Source organism: Populus nigra, chromosome 1 (genome assembly GCF_951802175.1).
Source record: "Populus nigra chromosome 1, ddPopNigr1.1, whole genome shotgun sequence".
NCBI classification, from domain to species: domain Eukaryota; kingdom Viridiplantae; phylum Streptophyta; class Magnoliopsida; order Malpighiales; family Salicaceae; genus Populus; species Populus nigra.
The window spans coordinates 45,363,026-45,383,828 of record NC_084852.1 but is presented as its reverse complement, the minus strand read 5'-3'; the positions used below and the strand labels follow the sequence as shown (position 1 = coordinate 45,383,828).

The window sequence follows — 20,803 nt, the reverse complement described above, 5'->3', positions numbered from 1 at the left end:
TTTTACATAAAGGTGACACGTGTATAATAATTGTTTTTTGTTTGACTTGTGTGCTTTTTTTTTGCCTCCCCTCTCCTTTATTTTCATGTTGGCCTTCTGAAAATTTAAATCAACCTCTAAAGTTTATTATTTTTAAGATATAGTCTCTACTCTGTTAATTATAATTTTTATTTTGAAATAATTTATGAAATTAGATATCTTTCTTTTCATCCCCCATTTATTTTTTTTCTATTATATTTGGTTCTCGTTCTTTTGAGTTTTGATTGTTATTTATGTTTATTTAATATGTTTTTTTTTAATTATTTTTACAAGTTCATCCTTCGTGATTTTTTTCGTATCAAATCCAATCCTTTTTTTTCTTTAATGCTATTTTTTACATTGAAAATCTTTTTCGATTGATTTTTTTATTTAATCTTTTAACATTTAATTGGCTGGGTGTTTAGCTTATAGGTCGTGCCCAAGCCTAGAATTTAACGGATTGTGAATTTGAAAGATTCATTAGAGTTTATAAAAGTTTACCTGGACTTACTTGGTTTTTTTTTTATATATATATATTTTTTCTAGTTTCACACCCCAACATTTTTTTTATTCACTTTCTATGAGATTTTTTGTTCGTTTTGAAAATATTACAGGTTGCCTTAGTTCTTTTCGGTCTTCGTTAAATTTAGCTTTATTGAAAAGAATTTTGTTTTCTAATTAAATTATTTTTTTTATTTCATCTTCCCTATTATTTAATTGGTCGAGTGCTTGTCTTATTGGTTGAGCCCGTGGTATAGAACTTAACAGATTGTGAACTTGAAAAATTAACTTGGGTTTACGAGGTTTACCCAGGCTTACTTGGTTTTTTTCTCATTTCTGAAGCTTTTTTTTTGTTTCATCCTACAATATTTTGTTGTTTTTTCAATTCGTTTTATATTGGATTTTTCAATCATTTTGAAAATAACATGAGTTGCCTCAAGTTTTTTTTTGTCTTTGTTAAATTTATCTTTTTAAAAAATAAATTTTATTTTTTAATTAAATTAAATTAAATAATTTTATCTTTTAACATTTAATTCTTTAGGCGTTAAGCTTTTAGGTTGAGCATGAGTTTAAAATTTAACAAGTTGCGACTTTGAGAGATTAATCTAGGTTTACAAGATTCACCTAAGCTTGCTTGTTTTTTCTTTTTCTTTTTAAAGCTTTTTTTTTTATCATCCAACATTCTTTTTATTCGCTTTCTATGGAATTTATCTAGTCACTTTGAAAATACTCGGGTTGTCTCAAGCCTTTTTTTTATCTTTGTTAAATTTAGCTTTTTTAAAAGAAACTTTGGTTTTAAATTAAATTAAACTCATTGATTTTATCCTCTAATATTTAATCGGTTGAGTGCTGAGCTTCTTAGTTGAATTCAAGTCTAGAATTTAACGGATTATGAGTTTGAGAGATTAAACCGGGTGAACGAGGTTCATCGAGTTTGCTTGGTTTTTTTCTGCTTTTTTAGGCTTATATTTCTTTTTGGCATTTGTTGACTCTAGCTTCTTTTAAAATAAATTTAAATTTTTAATCAAATTAAATTAATTAAACGAGTATAAGCATGAGACTCCATGATATTTTATCTTATTTACTTTGAAGCTCACTACTCTAATCCGTAGATGCTACCTCCTTTAGTTATCAAATTCATAGATTTTTTTTTCACTCCTCTTAAAACATCAATATAACATGAATATTTTTTCACTTTTGAAAAAAATTACTCAGCGAACAGCATTTCACGGCCATCTAACTAGTCTTTAGATAAAACTGATCAATCATATATACCCAAATTTTCCAGGACAGTTGCACTTACAAGCCCATTTATTGGAGAGATTGGAGGATCGATCTTGGATTCTAGAACTCACCCAACTTTCCTCCCTGAGGGTTCCCAGTTACCTCACATTTCTAAAGCTCACGGCTTATGATTGGTAGTGTTACTGGGGGATGACCACCAAGAACAGAAAAGAAAAAAAAGCACTGGATGATATTGAATTTTGATCGTGCATGCCGCTTAGCTAAGCAGGTTCATTATTTATAATCGCATCGCATATTCATTTTTTAATTCTCTGGTTTGATTAAAGTAAATACCTTTTTTTTCCCTTTTATTAAGTAGAATATAATTAAGAATTAGTCGGTGGTTGGCTCCCAGTTTTTTTTACTCTCCTTTTCAAGGAGAAGAATAAGGTTGGCGAATTCCCACCATTGATCACGTGGACATATCTTTATCGCATAAGAATTTAATGGACATGTTGGCCCACAATGGAAAATGTTCTGTTAACGAATATGTCACAATTAATTACTAATAAATTAATAGCCTGTTTAATAATTTCATAACAGTTGCCTTTTAAGATTTTTTTATATAGAAATAAATCGAGATGATATTGTTTTAAAAAAATTATTTTTAATATTAGTATATCAAAAATTAAAAATATATTTAAAAAATTATTCTTTAATAAAAAAATAATGCAAGGAATTTAAAATCGAAACTTGCCTAACATTTCAACCCTCTCATTCCACCTGATTGGATCTTTCCATTTTCGGAACCATCCAGCAGCCGATGGCGTGCCACTCGGAGTATCATTGTAGGACCCGGAGAGAAGCCGGCATCCTGACGAGGCTTTGCAAGAATTTGAGACAATATAGTAGCGTGATAGAGGGAAAAGATTAGCAAAAAAACAAGGGTTAGATTAAAAGAGAAACCTAATTAGGAGTACTGATGACCATGAGATGCTTCCGTGGGAACTTTAAACCTTTATTTATTCTCGTTTGTTGACGAAAGCAATCAGATCACCCTTCTTCCATGCTGTGATGGAAATGCCGCAATTCCTGACGTTTGGTTTGTTTAATGATCGAGCCAGGCTTTACGAGAGAGACCTAAGCTTTGTTTATTTACTTTGGTTTGGTTGTGGCATGTCCCTCTGCCTTCTCTGTTTTGCTCTGATAAACTGCTGTCTAATTATTTTGTCTGTTTGGACAAATCTCCTCTTGTTATTATACCAAATCTCTCTCTCTCTCTCTCTCTATATATATATATAGACACACACACACACACACACACACACACACACACACACATATATATATATATATATTGCCGAGTCCAAGTTTTGGGATCGTTTCCAGTTTAGATCCCTTTTTTTTTTCTTTTTCTGTCCCCTCTCTGTTTTTTTTTTTTTGGGATCAAATGTAAGCAAATCCCCTCTCTGTTTTTAATGGTATGGTATGAGGTTTTAAGGGGCCTGGCCCAAGCTTTAATTGAGGAGGTACCTTTCATTATTTGTTGGAAATCATATTTGTCTTTCCTTTTGTCCTCTACTAAAACCCAATGTTGCTCGTCCTTTTATGTCCTGTGCTCTTAATTATTGGGTATAGATGCAGGAAGCCATTTCTCGTTTGTAAATAGTAAATACAGTCTCCCGCTCATGTATTTTGCCGCGTTTAGATCATTTGCCGTCTCCTCCACCTGGTAATTAATTAGCGGGAAAGAGATGTTTACATTAAAATTTGCTAATGGAATCTATCACGTGACATCAACGGACACTCATGCCTTTCCTTTTCCTTGCCACGCTCATGTTACTCACTGACTTCTTTTTTTCTATTTTAACCGATAAAATATTATCTAATTAATAATATCTGTACATTAAAATTATCAAAAAACATTAAAAAAATATATTTTTCAAACCAAAAACATTTTTAAAAACATCTAAAAATAGAAATAGAAGCTATGATAAATATTCCCGATACTCTTTTATTACTAAAAGCAAGGTTGATTTTCTTTTGGGAAAACCAACTCAAACCCATTTTTCACATCTTAAATCTAAAACCTAAAAAATTAGAAAAGATGGAGAAGCTCCATTTTAAAGCTTTTCTGGCCTTCCAAGCTTCTTTTCCCCCCCTTATATGGCAACATTTCTTTTAACTGGACATTGTTTTAATCAGCACTATAACTATAACCACAATCGCAATGAAGCTACAATTATAGCCATGATCTACCCTATGAGCCAAAAAAGATTCTTAAAGGTAAAGTTGTGATTATAGCTTAGCTCTGCCTAGGTTTTTGGCAAGACTGATGCATGCAGATCTCATACCACTTATTGCAATTCTACTTGGAAAAAAAAATATTAAATTAATATTTTTTTATGTATTTTTAATAATTTTAATGTACGGTATAAAGAAATATTATTTTAATTATAAAATATTATGCATTATATTGTTAAGCCCACACTAAACAAGTACAAGACGACATTCTGGAAGAAAAACAAATCTACACCCTCAAAGTCTAGATTAGTGCATTGAGAAGAAGAAGAAGAAGAAGAAGATATTTTGTCACGTCTTTTTATAAAATTTAAAATATCCATATTATTAGTGAATAATTTATCATAGATCGGGGGGCATTCGTTAATTACTGTACAAAGAGCAAACTCAAAGGGCAGCTCAGAATATGCAGCAAGAAACCCCCTCTTCCAATTTCTGAAATTAATGGCAGGGCATTCTCTTTCAACTTGCTGACAAAACAAACCATTTGAACGTACCAGTTCCAGCAAAAAAGGGTAATCTGTCTTCAAAACTCAAATCCAGTCAATCTTTTACAATGGGAAATAATATCTTTTTCTAACAATCATTCAAAATAATTAACATACACTAAATTAAAGACAAAGCCTGCAGCATTTATGTTCATACACTTATTTGGGTTCAAATGTTGGCGAATTATAAGTTGAATAAGACTTTATTACTGATTATTGACGAATTGATTAACAGCCACCATTATTTTAGGCAGGTGGGATGCATTATGTTGTGGATAGCGAAATAAGAAATATTTATTTATGCCAGTGTGTCGTGCTTATTTTTCTTTGGTTTCTCTTTTGTCTTCTTTGATGTTCAAGGAACATGATCGGTGGCCTCCAATGGCATGAACGTATGCTGCTATTATTAATTCTTTTTTTTTTATTATTATGATATAAATAAGTGGTCACACATTTTTTTATTATGACATTATTGTCAAAACTCGTCCTTGTGTTTTTTTTTTATATTATGTTGCGCATTTCAATTCTAAAAATAATCGTTGAGGGTCAAAATTAAGAATGTTTGTCACTATTTGTTTTTTATACTGTTTGACTTGATAAAATATTAAATTAATATTTTTATATGAAAAATAAAAGAGACATTTTAACATATTTTTAAACAAAAATTATTTTTTAAAAATATCATATGTTACAATAACAAAACAAATATTAAGATGCCCTTGGAGCCAAGCCGTGGGGAAATTTCCACCGAGGGAGCAAGTAGCCGTACGTCAACCCTAGTTTATACATTGAGAAAGCAAATCTTGAAAGGGAGGAAATAGTTCAACTTCAACGTATTAGTTGTTTATCATTGGTTTGGTATTAGGTCGTTTATAAATGGATATTATGTAGTGCTGTGTTTCACAAGAACTGCCCACCATGTTTGCTTCTTCTTAGAGAGGTTTAACTTGGACTTTTGTTTAAAATGTTTTCCAAAGTTGAAACTCGTAATTTTGTCAACTTAATTAATTTGTTGTAAAATAAGATAATTCAAAAAACATTTCATGAAAATTTAATTTAAAAAAATTTATATTTTTATATCATATAATGATATTAAAAATCATTTTTTTAAATAAAAAAAATTTAAATACTTTTAAATAAAAAATACTTTTAGAAAAAAATACTATACTTTTAAAATCAGTCCGGGAGGCCATCTCGATGGAATGGATGTTGTATTTGGTTGGTCCGGACAAAGAACATCACGCCTTCTACCTAACACTTACCTGTAGCCGACCCACTATAATAATAATAATAATAAATTGTATAGTTATAAGATTTAACATAGGATGGATTTGGCTTTGAATTTAGATAATAATTCAAGAGGTTCATCCTATTAAACTTCATTTTTTATTTCTTATAAAAAAAATTAAAATGACATTAATTTAATAAAAAAATATTTTTTACATCTCAAGTTAGTAAATCATCAAATTAATCAATCAGATTAAGCCAAATCTTATAACGAGGATTAGTTATTATACCCCGTGTCATAGGAGCACTTTACATATTATATATAGCTATTGCATTATCAACAATTCAAAAATGTATTTAAAATGAGATATTGTAACTAAATACAATCTAATTAAATAATTTGGTTACTCGGTAATTTTAAAACCCAACTAGTACTCAATATCCCACCTCAATAAATTTTGGATAATTTAATATATTAATTTCATTCTTTAAAAATCAATACTTCCAATCTCATCTTACTCAAAAATGGATTCAAAATCAAAGTTTTTGTGATGTATATGCAATATGACATCTTGATTAATTAAAGGAATAAAAGTGACCGTTGAGAATATTGGAAGACATTAATAGGAAAAATAAAATAAAGCAGGATAAATAAAAATATCAATAGAAAAAATAGAATAAACATATTCATCATGGCATGTAATCATTGTCGTTAAGGTTAAATCACGTCATTGAAATACTATTTTTTATTGCAATAAGTTAAAGGTGGCTTTGGCTTTAAGACACAACAGTTGATCATATACAAGCGTGCACCTACGACATGTAACATGTGAATGCTCGATTCCACTCATCAAATGAGAATTGTGTTTAAATCTTGTAATAAATAAAATACTATTTCTTAAGGCTCTCTTCTCACACTAGATATGCTAAATAACGTTAACATGCTTACATAAGATGAAAATAAGTAATAAATTAATTATTACATTATAATTAATACCTTTTTTTAATTAAAATTACAATTGCTAATATCACACAACTGATTCTCTCTATCCGTACTACCCTTTTCTCATCTCTCTGTAGAAAGTCATAATCTTTTTCTTAAAATAATTACTTTTACATTTAAAATCAACCAATTGTGAGCGTGTTTGGCAGTGTGGTTGCGGGTGCTTTTTAAATAGCTTTTCGTGCCGAAATGCATGCCAATGATGTTTTTTCATTTTTTAAAAATTATTTTTGACATCAGCACATCAAAACGATTCAAAAAGTACAAACCACACTCAATTTTAGCAAAAAAAATTTTTTAAAATTTTGATGAAACACAGTTACAAACACAATGCCAAACAATACCTTCATCTTTTTCAAAACCACAACTAGAAACAACAATTATTCTCTCACATAATAATAAACACACCAACTACTTATCAAAATCTTCAACCTTTATAGTTATGGATTTCAAGTATGATAACAATGCATCAGATGATATCATTGAGGCTAGGGCATAAACCACTATAAGTAACAATTGTTGCCTTTACCCATGTATAATTAGGATGAATACACCAAGCTACAAGAAATGTAGATGATGAGTAAAAAAGGATCTTAGGAAGCATTTTTTTCATTTTTTTTAATGTATTCATGCAATTCCTTGTGTAGAGAGAATTGAGCATGCAATATGAAAGATATTAATGATATGAGGAATTTTAAATCATCTTTCGAAATCTCTTGGGTTCTTTGTTTTCCAACTAGGGTTGCTGAAAGCAATCTTTTTTTTCCTAATACGTGCAACCAATACGCCAAAATATATTAATTAAGGAGGATATTTAGCTCTGTTTTTTAGGGTTAATTTGGCTAGGATCCCGCGACTAATGTTTATTTATAGCGTCGCGTGAGAGGAAGGAGTTGTGATTGCTAGATGTAGACGATGACAACTGAATCAGGATTGGAAAATCTAGATCAACAATGGTGGCTTTGGTTTTGTTTGGCTGGCGAGGGAGATGATGATGCAGATCTTAGTTAACACTGGTTGGTTGTCGATTGACAAAGAAAGATGAGGGCATTATCGACATAAAAAGAGGCTATGTAGGAGAGAGAGGAGAAGAAAATTGAAAATAAAAGCGGTTAGGTTTCCTGATTTTTTTTCCTTTTTGTTTGTCATATTTTTTTCTTTTTATTTATACAAGACCAAGTTTTGAGCAGAAGAGGTTCTTTAATTTTTATTCATTATTTCAAATATAATAATAATCTTGTAAATAAATAAATATTATTTATTTATTATGTTAAATGTAAAATGTTATGTACATTTAGAGTTTAGTTACAAAGTGAAAAAATAACCAAATTATAGGATTTTCAGAGTAATTTACCCTTATGTTATTTTTCTTTTCAAACCAATACTTGATAATTAATGTTTATGCTTATACGGTGAGAGCGTTAATAATAGCAAACTACAATTATTATTTTTTAATTAACTCAACTAATAGTGGCCTATAACAGGTTGTAATAAGTATTGAGAGTAATTAAAACTATTTAATATCACCACGATAAAATTGTGCTTGAAAACTTTTAAAAACTAAACAATATTTTTTAAAGAGAAAATATTGTTATTTTATTTCTCTTTCCATGTCAACTGATCAAGAATATTTATACTTGTACAGAGAGGGAATAAATAATAAACTAGTAATAGTTGTGATAGGTATTAATAGTAGCTGAAATCATTTAATATCATAGTCATTAATTAATTATATTAATATTACTGTAAATGTTCCTTCATTTAATAGCAAAAAATAAATAAATATTATTATTATATTTGACATGGAAAAGAAAATCTCAGTCAGCATGACGCATGGAGATATCACGTACATTTCTACATTCGTTTTGCCATTATTGTATATATAAAATTTTTATTGCGGCGCAGAATATATCCCTAAAGCATTCCCACCCATAATTATATTTTACAAGCTAAAATGGCAAAATATAATAATTTATAAGCTGTTTTTTAAACCCCTTCAACGGGCGAATATAAATGAAAGATAACTTATTTGTTATAAGAATATGCAAACCAATTATTTATTTAATAGACTATACCGTGGTCTTTGAATCATATCTATATTATTTTTTAAACCCAAACGTCTTTATTTTTGTGTTTTAAAAATAGTTTTGAAAAAATATAATTTTTTATTTATTTATTTTACTTCAAATTAATATTTTTCTGGTATTTTTAGATCATTTTAATACACTGATGTCAAAAATAATTTTTAAAAAATAAAAAAATATATTATGTTGATATATTTATAAGTAAAAAAACACTTTAAAAAACAACTACAATAATGCTAAAAGAAACATTTGACAAGAAATTAACTAGCAGAGCTTATTGATTTAGGAAGGAGAGGAGCCCTGGCCCTTTTTTTTTTTTTGTGAAGAAAAGGGGAGGATAAATTATAAGATAACTGGAAAAAAAAATTAAAAAGAAAAAATTTAAGAAATATGAACTCAAATACAACACATGGATATACCGAGATGCCAATTTGTTTTTTTTTTTTTTGATTTATATGGGGTGTCCGGGCCAGCTTGCGCGTACCATGACTATTCCCCACGCCCCATTGGACATCCTGCAAGTCCAGGGGCAGGTTAGGCACCGCGGGGGTGACAGACGTGCACATAGAGAGTCGAACCCGGGACGAAGATGGAACAAGTCACACAATTGACCACAACAGCTAATATGACACGTTACGGACACACAATTAATTAAAATGTCATTTTAATATGCTATATTTTAAATTTGGTGAGATTGACAAGAGCTGCTAAATGGATTTCTTGCACCACATCAGAGGATGGAGGAGAAGGCTGTGACAAACGAATCTCAAAATTGCTATTCCAAAGCTGCTGGACTTATTTGAAATAAATTCGTAGTTTTTTTTTTCTTTTTCTTTTCTATTAGTTATGATATATCTCACTTAACTAGATCAAGGGGTTGCCAAACATATGCAGGGAAGAAGATGGTCGGGGTTTTTTTTTATTCCATGAAAAAACTTTAATTTTAAATATAGAAGATTCTTAATCATTAAATAAAAAATAATAACAATTCTATAAATAATTAAATATTTTTTTAGGGAGTACAATATTAATTATTGCGTGAATAAATTTCATTATGTAAATGATAATCTTTTTAACAGCAACGAGTAATATTTTAATATAAATAATCTTCTCTTGTTTTTTTTACGAATGCTATATAAACTTAAAATAAAATTAATAGTAGTTAGTAATGTTAACTGCACTAGTTAAATTATTCAAACCTTGTATATATAAACTTAAAAGTCATTTAAGAATTAGGATCTATATTCTCTATTTCAGTTTATATTTTTTCGTACTTGGATACATTTAAAATCAAGTTTTTCTTTACTTTCTTATATAAACATTCATTTCATATTTTGCAAATAAACTAACAAAATGATTTTAATACACTCAATATCAATAATATTAAACTAACTAATCAATTTTGATTTTTTTTTCTATGGAATCAAAATCAAAATTTTAATTCTTCATCTAGAAATTTTTGTTCTGAATTATTTTAAGAAAACAAAGAAGTGATTTTAAAGTTATTAGTGTTTTTTAAATGATTAGGGAGTGTGATTGTGATTGTTTTTCAAAATGTTTTTTACTCGAAAATATATTAAAATAATATTTTTTTATTTTAATTTTTTTTATATCAACATATTAAAATGATATGGAAACATTAAAAAAAATTATTTTAAAATAAAAAAATATTTTTTTTAAAATATTTTTGAAATAAAAACAGGAAATCCGTCCTTGTGAAATTTAGTAGGGTATGGAACAAATTGACAAACCTGAAATTTAACACATTATAAATGAAATTCTCCCTTTTAGCCTTGTGATCGCTTAGCACTTGGAATGAAAAATACGAGCTATAAATTAACTTTTAGGTAATTCCAATGAGACAACGACAGACAACTCACAAGCTGTGAGGAGCGCAGAGAGAGAGCCCCTATGAGTACACGTGTCAAAGAGATGCTCTAATTTTATCCCCTCCCCAATGGCGACACGTAGCAAAGAAAAAGCATTATGGGCATTACACGTTGGGCAAGCTGATTGGCTGTCGACAGAAAGAACAGGTGCTGCTGACGGGGGGACGTCGCTGTCTTTAAGAGCTAAAACATGGCCCCACGTAGTGATGGCTTAATCACCCCCGTTGGTGAGTGACAAAGCCTTGGTTAAAGTGCCCTTTATACATTTGCCACCACTTTACCTTTTAAATTACAACTTTCTGCCACTGTCTCCTCTAAGTACTTAGCCTCCCCGTTTCAATGACAACATTGTCCCTCTGGGCTTCTATCTTCTTCTTCTTGTTTTTTTTTTTAATTTTTTTTTATTACACATGCAGTAATTAAGACCGAAGTTCAACTTGCAGGAAGGAGTGGAGTCCTTCGAAGTCAGAAGAAATCAGTGTCGTGTTCACAGCAGTAGATTGCCTCCTTTGTTTGTTGCTTCCTGTATACACAAACAAATTACAAAAGCTAAAATAAGATGCTTACTCAATTACCTATATTAGGTTAGAGGTGCATGTTGGTTACAACCACACCCTTGTGTACTCTCTTTTTGTTGGGGTTTTGCTAGTTTTAACTTATGCAGACTATATATTAGGTGTCCTTCATTCAAGGAAAGAGCAACATTACCTTTTTTTTTTTTATTATTATTATTTAAAGGGTAATTTGCAACACTTTTTTTATATCATTTTTGTTTTTCTGATGGTGTACCTTTTCTATATCATTTCGTTTTTCAATTCAATAATGTTTCTCATGTAAATATTCTCTTCTTTGAAATTCAAAAACCGGACACATGTAAGACAATTCTTTTTTTTTTTTTGGTATTTGGAGACCCTCTAATAATAAAATCAATAATTTTTAATAAAAAATTACAATAAATGAGAGAATGAAAACAAAAATGTTTTTTTTACTTGTGTATGATAAATGTTCTGAAAATAAAAATATATACATACTTAAAGGATATATATAACTTCTGAGATTTGTCATGTTGCTTGAATAAAGGAGTTGAAATGTCATCTCATTATGAAAGCATTAATAAACGATAAATATCTATTATACCATATCAATAAAGAATAGATATTCCTTATACAATATTAATATTGATAGAAATATAATAGGCTCTTATGAGAGTACTTTTGTAGGGAGGTGATCATTCTTAACTCTTTATATTTTTATATTAAAAGACATAAGAATAAATAAACAAATCCTTGTGACCCAAAAAAGATTATTAACCCCATATGTATTTAGACCTATATGTACTTGAGGTCAGCGCATAACTGAACTCGAGAATGCTTGGCCTGATATGTCTCCAGCCTCATATGTACTTGAGCTGAGTGCATAGCTGAACCCAAGAGTGTTGGGTTGTTTGACATCTTGTCAAACCCATATACACTTGAGCTCATCACGTAACTGAACCTAAAAATATTGGGTCTGGTATTTTGCCAGAACCACATGTACTTGAGCTTAGAGCGTAGTTGACCAAAGTTGGTGGCTTTAAGATCTTGCTAGACCCGCATGTACTTTGACAGAGCGCGTAGCTGAACCTATGGATGTTGAGTTTAGCACATTTTCAGACTCATATGTACTTAAGCTCAATGTGTAACTGAATTTAAGGGTGTTGGGTCTAGTATCTTATCATACCCACATATATTTGGGCTTAATACTTAGATGAACTCAAGAGTAATAAATATAAAACAAACATATTCACACACACACTAATCCATCATGTATCGAGAGAATCAATATGGCTAGATGATAAAAATAACAAAATTAGATTAAACATAGCTGGATTAGCAATAAAAACTCAATGCAAATCAAAGATCAAGGTGGAACTTCAAGTATATATACAAATGAACCAACATCCTAATAAACATGCATGTTATGTGAATTAGTTAGTGCTCGAACCCTAAAAATAGAGGTTATACGCGTTAGTTTTCAGACTCATATGGCTACCATTAGCATTAACTTTTCAGCCACTGAGATGCTCAAACAAGCTGTAAACTTCACAAGCAAATGAGATCAATAATACAACACATAGTTCCCAAGAATTGAAATCTCTCATCTCTCGTTACTATCATCCCAAAACGATAGAGAACTACTTGTACTATAAATAAATAAAAGCGTAAGCAAACGAGCGACGATTATGTTTTTGTCGTGTAATGGGATGCTATATGTGTTTTGAAAGCAAAATGTGGTTTTGGTACAAAGGAATTCTACGTCTACAAGTAAAGTCTCTAACCAAATACTGGCTATCAGATTCCAGAACATAATATATCACTAGAATAGACATAATAACACCTTGAGAGGTTCCTATCATGATGGGTCCTCTTTTATCTTTCATTACCTACTGTTCTTCTTTTGACTCCGCGATGCCAATATTAAAGAAGCAACAGCGCATCTAATGATAATTTCGAACAAAAGATTGATGTTTTATTGTTTTGAGCTTTCAACGATTCTGGTTTCATGCAGGGACATTTTAGTCAACATAAATAAAGTACAAGCCATACAATCATAAACACCAAGAGTTAACAAGTTAGCTCAAAAAACAACAAGTTAGCGTGCTGAAGTTGTCCACTCAAAGGGGATGATCTCATGTCCTTATGAATGGATAGGGATGTGAAACTCAAAGGGAAAGAAAGGCAGTGAAAAAGCAGTGATTTCTGCAGCAACAACAACAATAATAAAAAAAAACAGAGCAGTGATTTCTGCTTGAGGGGGACTATACCTTTCATGCCCTTAATTTGTTTTATATGCATCTTTGTATAGCATAAATATAATAAAATATTGCAAGTCATTAAATGAAAATGAATACCTTGTCAATTTTTTTAAAAATTTTGTGAAATTATTTTTATGGTATGGATAGAGATAATGGGGGCATGGTAGCAGACATTTTCTATAACCTTTCTCTCCTCATCTTTATCTCATAGATTCTTCCTTTGTTAGAGTGTCCATGAATAACTCGCTTGTTACCTTCTTTTTCTACTAGCACTACTAGAACCAAGACTTGTTGTACTTTTGTTGTCCTTGCTGCTTTGTGTAATCACTTGTGTGCATATGAACTTGGTGATAACGCTGGAGAGCTGAGAGTCAAACCTTAAACAGTGGTTCTTGATCGTCTTCTCCTTATTGTTTTGAGTTGAGTAATTTGTAAGGACCCTCTTGTCAAACTTGATTTTCTTGCTAGAATCTTTGTTGGGTGTTGGAGTTTGTGATTTAATAGAAGCTGAATTTCGAATCTTTGTTTGGCCTGGTCCTTTTCTTGTTCTGGTTTTTTTTTTGGTTGGTAGTTAACAGGAAAAAAACCTTCTAAGTTCTGTTTTTGGATTAGAAACCCAAGAATCTTGAGGATTCTTTGATTCTTTTTTCTTGTGGGTGTATATGTGAATTTCTTATCTTGTTCAGTATTGGGTCCTCTTCTAGCATTCAAAATCTGAGATTTGTAGCTGTTTTGGTGGATAAGATAGCATCTTTTCCTGAAACAACTTATCTCCTTTTCGAATTCCACTAGTTTGTATTTGAATTTCGAGTCAGGCGAAGTTTGCTAGCTATTCTTCATTTAACTGTGCCTCTGCTTGTTCTCTTAAGTAAGGATTTCTCTTGATGCTGGGTTCTACTAGACAGTCTCTGTAGATTTGATAGTGGCTCCTTTTCTTTCTCTTCATTTTTTTTTCCACACTAGGATGAGGTAGTCAGTAAGACCCCCTTAAACCTCTGGTACTGTTTCTAGATATCTCGTGTTGGTTACTGTTTTGGATGAGTTTACTTCATGTATATGGGTTTGGTTTAAAGGTGCGGCATCTACTTTGGATGCTATGTTGCTGGATTGTATCAGTAATTTCCATGAACTGGTTCATTAATGGTGGAGTTTTGGAGACCCAGGCTAGTTTGCTTGGTGATGGTGGCAAGATGTGGCTAAAATGCTTGGAGAAAGTTTCAGGGAATAGTTGCAAGATCCATCATCACTACTACCAGTATATTGGTTCCAAGAGAATTAGCAAAACATGGTGGAGAAAGCTTTTGGTCGCATGGATAGTTGGTTGGATCACTGTCTCTGTTTGGATCTTTTGGTACATGAGCTCACAAGCTTTTGAGAAGAGGAAAGAAACTCTTGCAAGTATGTGTGATGAGAGGGCAAGGATGCTACAGGATCAGTTTAATGTGAGCATGAACCATGTGCAGGCCATGTCCATTTTGATCTCAACTTTTCACCATGGCAAAAACCCTTCTGCGATTGATCAGGTTAACTAGATCTCCTTCAACACTACGCAATTTTGAATACTAAATCTGTTTGAGATTGATAATCCTCCTAGAAGTGCTTAACTGGCTTACTTGGTTTATTCAAGAAAGTCAAATTGTTTAAAAACTAGTGTTGATCCATTTACTCGCGCAATTTGATCAATCTAGGCTCTTAATCACGCAGCTGCCTTTAGTATATTTTATAATTTTGGTGCGTAGTTTTGTTATTCTAAGCTTTTCTTGTGATTGGAGATCAGTCCATGGTGTTAATTTGGTGAATTTATTTGAGGTCTCTTTTTCATACTGTCAATGGTTTAGCTCAGAACTAGATCTGGGTTCTTCTTGTCTATCATTGGTATTATCTTGTCAAAATATGAACTGACTTCTAAATTGCAGAGGACTTTTGCGAGGTATACAGAAAGAACCGCTTTTGAGAGGCCCCTCACAAGTGGTGTGGCCTATGCTGTAAGGGTGCTCCACTCTGAAAGGGAACAATTTGAGAAGCAACAAGGCTGGACTATTAAGAGGATGGATTCCTTTGAACAAAACCCAGTCCATAAGGATGACAATGCCCCTAAAGCATTGGAGCCATCCCCAATTCAGGAAGAATATGCTCCTGTCATCTTTGCACAGGATACTGTTGCACATGTGGTTTCCCTTGATATGCTGTCAGGAACTGTAAGCCTTTTTATTCATTCACAATTTCAGAAATGTTTCTTGTGGTTCAGTTCCTTGGCTAATCATCTATTTCACTAAAATTATGCTAATGTTCGCTAATGGGACACGATGAAATACCAAGAAATAAAAAACCTGGTGATAACTTCACATTATTGTTTTCCCTGTGGCCTCATAATTTTTGTTAAGCTATGCTTTCAATTCCTTGAGAGCTGCACTGCTGATTTAAATGAACTTCTCTGTGACTTTTTGCTTACATCCATGACAGGAAGATCGTGAAAATGTGTTGCGTGCTAGAGCATCTGGAAAGGGAGTTCTAACTGCTCCTTTCAGGTTACTCAAAACTAAACGTCTTGGGGTTATTTTGACATTTGCTGTGTACAAGACAGACCTCCCATCTAATGCAACTCCAAATGAGAGGATTCAAGCAACTGATGGGTATGATTTTAGTCAACCGTAAATTTGACTAGAAAATTTACTTAATTCATATATTGTTCCTCTCATGATGCTTGATCAAATAAAGAGTTCAGAATTAGCGTGGGAATTGATCCTAAAACTGATTGAAATCCAGAAGCAAGGGCGATGCTTGAAAATATTGAACTGTTTTCCTACTTTGAGTCAGTTGTATGGAAAGAAAAATTAATGTTTGCAAATTTTATGTTGTTAGGATGTCCTCGAAGTTATGCTCTAGTAATAGGCTTGAAAATATAGAGTTGTCACTGTGATGACAAATATAATTAATAAGCAGCTTTTCTGATATTCCCATCTCCAATCAGGTACCTTGGAGGAATCTTTGACATCGAGTCACTCGTTGAGAAGCTACTTCAACAGCTTGCAAGCAAGCAGACTATCCTAGTGAATGTGTATGACACTACTAATCAGTCTCGCCCTATCAGCATGTATGGTTCAAATGTATCAGATGATGGGCTGGAACATGTCAGCGCCCTTAATTTGGAAGATCCTTTCAGAAAGCATGAGATGCGCTGCAGGTAATCAATAAAATCTCTCTTTTGTTGAATGGCATGAGGTTCAACTTGTGTCTGAAATAGGCCTCTCTATTTGATTTACTATGCACTTCCATACCACAAGATACCACAAAAAGTTCTTTAATTCAATAAAAAAGATAGCCTTGTAGTATATTGATATGGTGAAATGGTTCGTCCAAATTTTTATGTAACGATGTGCTTATGTCATTATTATTTGATAGACACAGAGAACCTTCAATCTGGGAGCAGCTAAATCGATGTTGTAATGTGTTTGACTATATATATGTTGAAACAGTTGCGTAAACGAGTTTTGTCTCTCAATGCAGATTCAAACAAAAACCACCATGGCCATGGTTAGCAATAACAACATCAATTGGCATCCTTGTGATTGCATTGCTTATTGGTTACATATTCCATGCGACTATGAATCGGATTGCTAAAGTTGAAGATGATTGCCACAAGATGATGGAGCTTACAAAACAAGCTGAGGCAGCTGATGTTGCAAAATCTCAGGTATTTGGCATTTCTATTCTGCTCATTTTCTTAGGTTTTATCCATTATGGCATGCAGTACTCAGTAACTTTCAACTTTCTGTAGTTTCTTGCTACAGTTTCCCATGAGATCAGAACCCCAATGAATGGTGTTCTAGGTGAGTTTTGAAGTTGTCCATCATTTGTCCAATATAGGGAACAACGCAAAGTTCATGCACTCATGATAGTACCTCTTCTCACATTTCAGGAATGCTGCATATGCTTATGGACACAGATCTAGATGCAAATCAGCAAGATTATGTTAGAACCGCACAAGACAGTGGAAAAGCTCTAGTCTCGCTTATAAATGAGGTTTTGGATCAAGCAAAGATTGAATCTGGTAAGATTGAGCTTGAGGAAATGCAGTTTGATTTGAGGGCAATAATGGATGATGTATTGGCACTCTTTTCTGGCAAGGCTCATGAGAAAGGGATTGAGGTAATATATGTTTCTTGAAATGTGTTACTTGGTTTCCTTTGGGCCATACTTCTTGTCTCTGATCCTTCTTTGGTTCTTTTTCACTGTCTGGTAACTAAATTTTAAATTTTCATTATACAAACTGGTGGGAGAGCAGTTGGCAGTTTACGTGTCTGATGGTGTTCCTGAAATGCTAATTGGTGATCCAGGGAGGTTTCGGCAAATTATTACCAATCTCATGGGGAATTCAATTAAAGTAAGTACCCAGCCATGTCTTTAATTTTCTTTGGTAACGAATAAATTTAAATCTGTAAATTGATATGCAGTTGTGGTAAAACTCATTTAACTGAAAATTTGAGAAAACAAACAGTGGTACAGGAGAAAACACATCCTGCCATGGTGTATTGCCATGCAAAGCAAATTTATTTTGAGATTTGATATTGTGCCTCTTTTTCATTAAAACTCTTGATGGTAAGGCGTAGACTTTGGTCTTCACATTATTCTAGTTCAGGCAGCTGGATTAGCTAATAATTTCTTGCCCAGTGATCTTGAAGGGATCTCTCTTTGTGCTTGCTATGTTAGGTGGGAATCAGCCCCCTTTGTGACAAAAAAAAATTAAAAAAAATTACCTTTCTTAGGAAGAGTGGAATGATGAATATTGTGCCTTGTCTTTAGGGTTAATGGGAATTCTTTTACAAGCATGATATCCATCATCAAGATTTTAGAAATTCTAATGGGCTCTCCTTATGATTTTTCCCCTATCAAAGAAAAGAAAAGATATGCTGATTGATGTTTTTTTGTATCTCTCCTTCCAGTTTACAAAGAAAGGGCACATCTTTCTCACTGTTCATCCTGTTGAGGAGGTGATGGACTCGATAGATGTCGAGACAGAATCATCATCACTAAACACCTTGAGTGGTTTGCCTGTTGCAGATAGACGCAGGAGTTGTGGAGGATTTAAGATTTTCAGTCGTGAGGGCTCAAGTCATACTCTCTCACCATCCTCTTCTGACCTTGTCAATCTAATAGTGTCAGTTGAGGATACAGGGGAAGGGATACCTCTAGAAGCCCAACCTCGTGTTTTTACTCCTTTTATGCAGGTTGATCCATCCATTTCCAGAAAATATGGAGGCACAGGCATTGGCCTGAGCATAAGCAAGTGTTTGGTTGGCCTTATGAATGGGGAAATTGGCTTCGCTAGCATACCAGATATTGGGTCCACCTTCACTTTCACTGCTGTATTTAGAAACGGCTGCTCCAATGCAAATGACTCCAAGCAGCAGAAGCAGAGAATAAAAAACCAATGTAACACAACGCCTTCAGAATTTCAAGACATGACTGCATTAGTTGTTGACCCCAAGCCTGTTAGGGCCAATGTTTCAAGATATCAGATCCAGCGGCTAGGAATACATGTTGAATTGGTTTCTGATTTAAATCAAGGTTTATCTATCATAAGCAATGAAAATAGAATTTTCAAAATGATCTTTGTTGAACAGGAAGTTTGGGAGAAGGACTCAAGCATTTCAGCTCACTTTGTCAATAACTTACAAAAAATTGAGAGTGGGGTTTCTTCCAAACTGTTCCTTTTGGGAAATTCTCTCAGTTCTTCCAGATCAAACACTGCAACTTCTGGTGCTTATACCCTAAGTGTCATAACCAAGCCCCTCAAGGCGAGTATGCTGGCTGCATCTTTACAACGAGCAATGGGCGGGAATAAGGGGAATCCCCGCAATGGAGAACACCCCAGTTTGTCTCTTTGCAACCATCTTGTTGGAAGAAAAATTCTTATTGTAGATGACAATAAAGTGAATCTCATAGTAGCTGCTGCTGCTTTGAAGAAGTATGGAGCTGAAGTTATCTGTGCAGATAGTGGCAAGATGGCGATCAAATTACTCAAGCCACCTCACCAATTTGATGCGTGCTTCATGGATATCCAAATGCCAGAAATGGATGGGTATGTTATAGTTCATGCCTTAAAAAGATTTTAATGTTAGTTTTCTTCCGGTTCATGCTTATTTTATTTGTATGTGATATTTTATCTGTATTTATATATCCTTGGATATATTTGGTGCTAATTCTAAAATCAATGCCCTTTCCCTCAGGTTTGAAGCTACAAGGAGAATTCGGGATATGGAGTCAAATGGGCATATACCAATACTGGCAATGACTGCGGATGTGATCCAGGCTACGTATGAGGAATGCCAAAGATGTGGAATGGATGGGTATGTTTCCAAGCCATTTGAAGCTGAACAGCTTTATCAGGAAGTTTCACGTTTTTTACAGCCAACGTCCAACGTGAATTTATAGAGAGAGCTGCTATTGAAGGCTACCCATGACAGGAGCTCAAGCACCTCTTCTCCGGGGCTTGAATGGGCTGGGAGTTCTCCTGAACAGTGAGTGTTCCATTTCCCAAAGTTGATTCTTGATTTTCGTAGTCTTGCATTGAAAGATTTATCTTATAATATTACTGGAAACACATTTTTTTTCATTTTCAAAACCTGAAGCATGCCTTTAACAATTGTTCCTCGAGTGCTTCATTATAAACCTCAAATTACATTCGCTACTTTACAAGCTTGTTAACTTCCTGATCTGCATGATCTTTCTCCAGGAAAATATTTGTTTTGTTGCGGAGTGTAAATAGAAGCCATGATTGACTGGTTGGGCTCTAGTTTTCATTGATTGGTTTACGAGCTGCATAGTGAATCTGGTTCCCTTTTCCTTGTAGACCTCATCTCCTAGTTGTCAGTTATCATTAGAACTCTTAGAATAGAACGTTGAATTCAATACCACTTTCCATTGGATGAAGAAATCCACTTACCCGAGTGTATCATAGAAAACACGGAATTGCATTTCTCCTCCCTATGAAGTAATAAATTGCTGACAAGCCGAAGAGGTCTCTCTTTTCTTCGTGGGCCACCGATTGTGGCATGAATACAAGATTCTGCTGGAAGGAAAGATAGCTTCTTGGCAACAAAGGAGAGAATGCTCAATGCTTCATGTATATTATCTCTTTAATAAAGATGTTGATGTATACCATGCTAGGTTACTTCTTGTTAGATGTGGCTTCTAACAATACCAAAAGGTTGTGCTACGAAGAATTGATGTAACTTAAACAGTGGCATTCTAAAAAAATTGATTAATCTCAA

At 32.9% G+C, this 20,803-nt stretch overlaps 1 protein-coding gene across 2 annotated transcripts; it reads left to right on the top strand.

Annotated features, from left to right (window-relative positions):
- Window positions 1–13,619: 13,619 nt before the first annotated feature.
- LOC133680820 (histidine kinase 3-like) lies at window positions 13,620–20,803 on the top strand. 2 transcript variants are annotated; one of them, XR_009836389.1, is made up of 11 exons: window positions 13,621–15,052; window positions 15,446–15,727; window positions 15,993–16,162; window positions 16,501–16,713; window positions 17,037–17,223; window positions 17,308–17,359; window positions 17,449–17,678; window positions 17,815–17,913; window positions 18,473–19,611; window positions 19,760–20,050; window positions 20,266–20,803. XR_009836389.1 is itself a non-coding variant. In XM_062103821.1 (10 exons), the coding sequence occupies exons 1-10, from the start codon at window positions 14,567–14,569 to the stop codon at window positions 19,962–19,964; spliced, it is 3,063 nt and encodes a 1,020-aa protein (XP_061959805.1). In that variant the 5' UTR covers window positions 13,620–14,566; the 3' UTR covers window positions 19,965–20,051. The 2 variants fall into 2 exon arrangements, 1 of the variants encoding a protein (XP_061959805.1); XM_062103821.1 differs by lacking the exon at window positions 20,266–20,803 and having other exon boundaries at window positions 13,620–15,052; window positions 19,760–20,051.

Coding starts and splice junctions, on each gene's coding strand:
- LOC133680820 (XM_062103821.1), top strand. CDS start 14,567: ATGAGTTTACTTCATGTATATGGGTTTGGTTTAAAGGTGCGGCATCTA. Junction 16,714..17,036: donor AAGCATGAGATGCGCTGCAG/GTAATCAATAAA, acceptor CTCTCAATGCAG/ATTCAAACAAAAACCACCAT. Junction 19,612..19,759: donor CAAATGCCAGAAATGGATGG/GTATGTTATAGT, acceptor CCTTTCCCTCAG/GTTTGAAGCTACAAGGAGAA.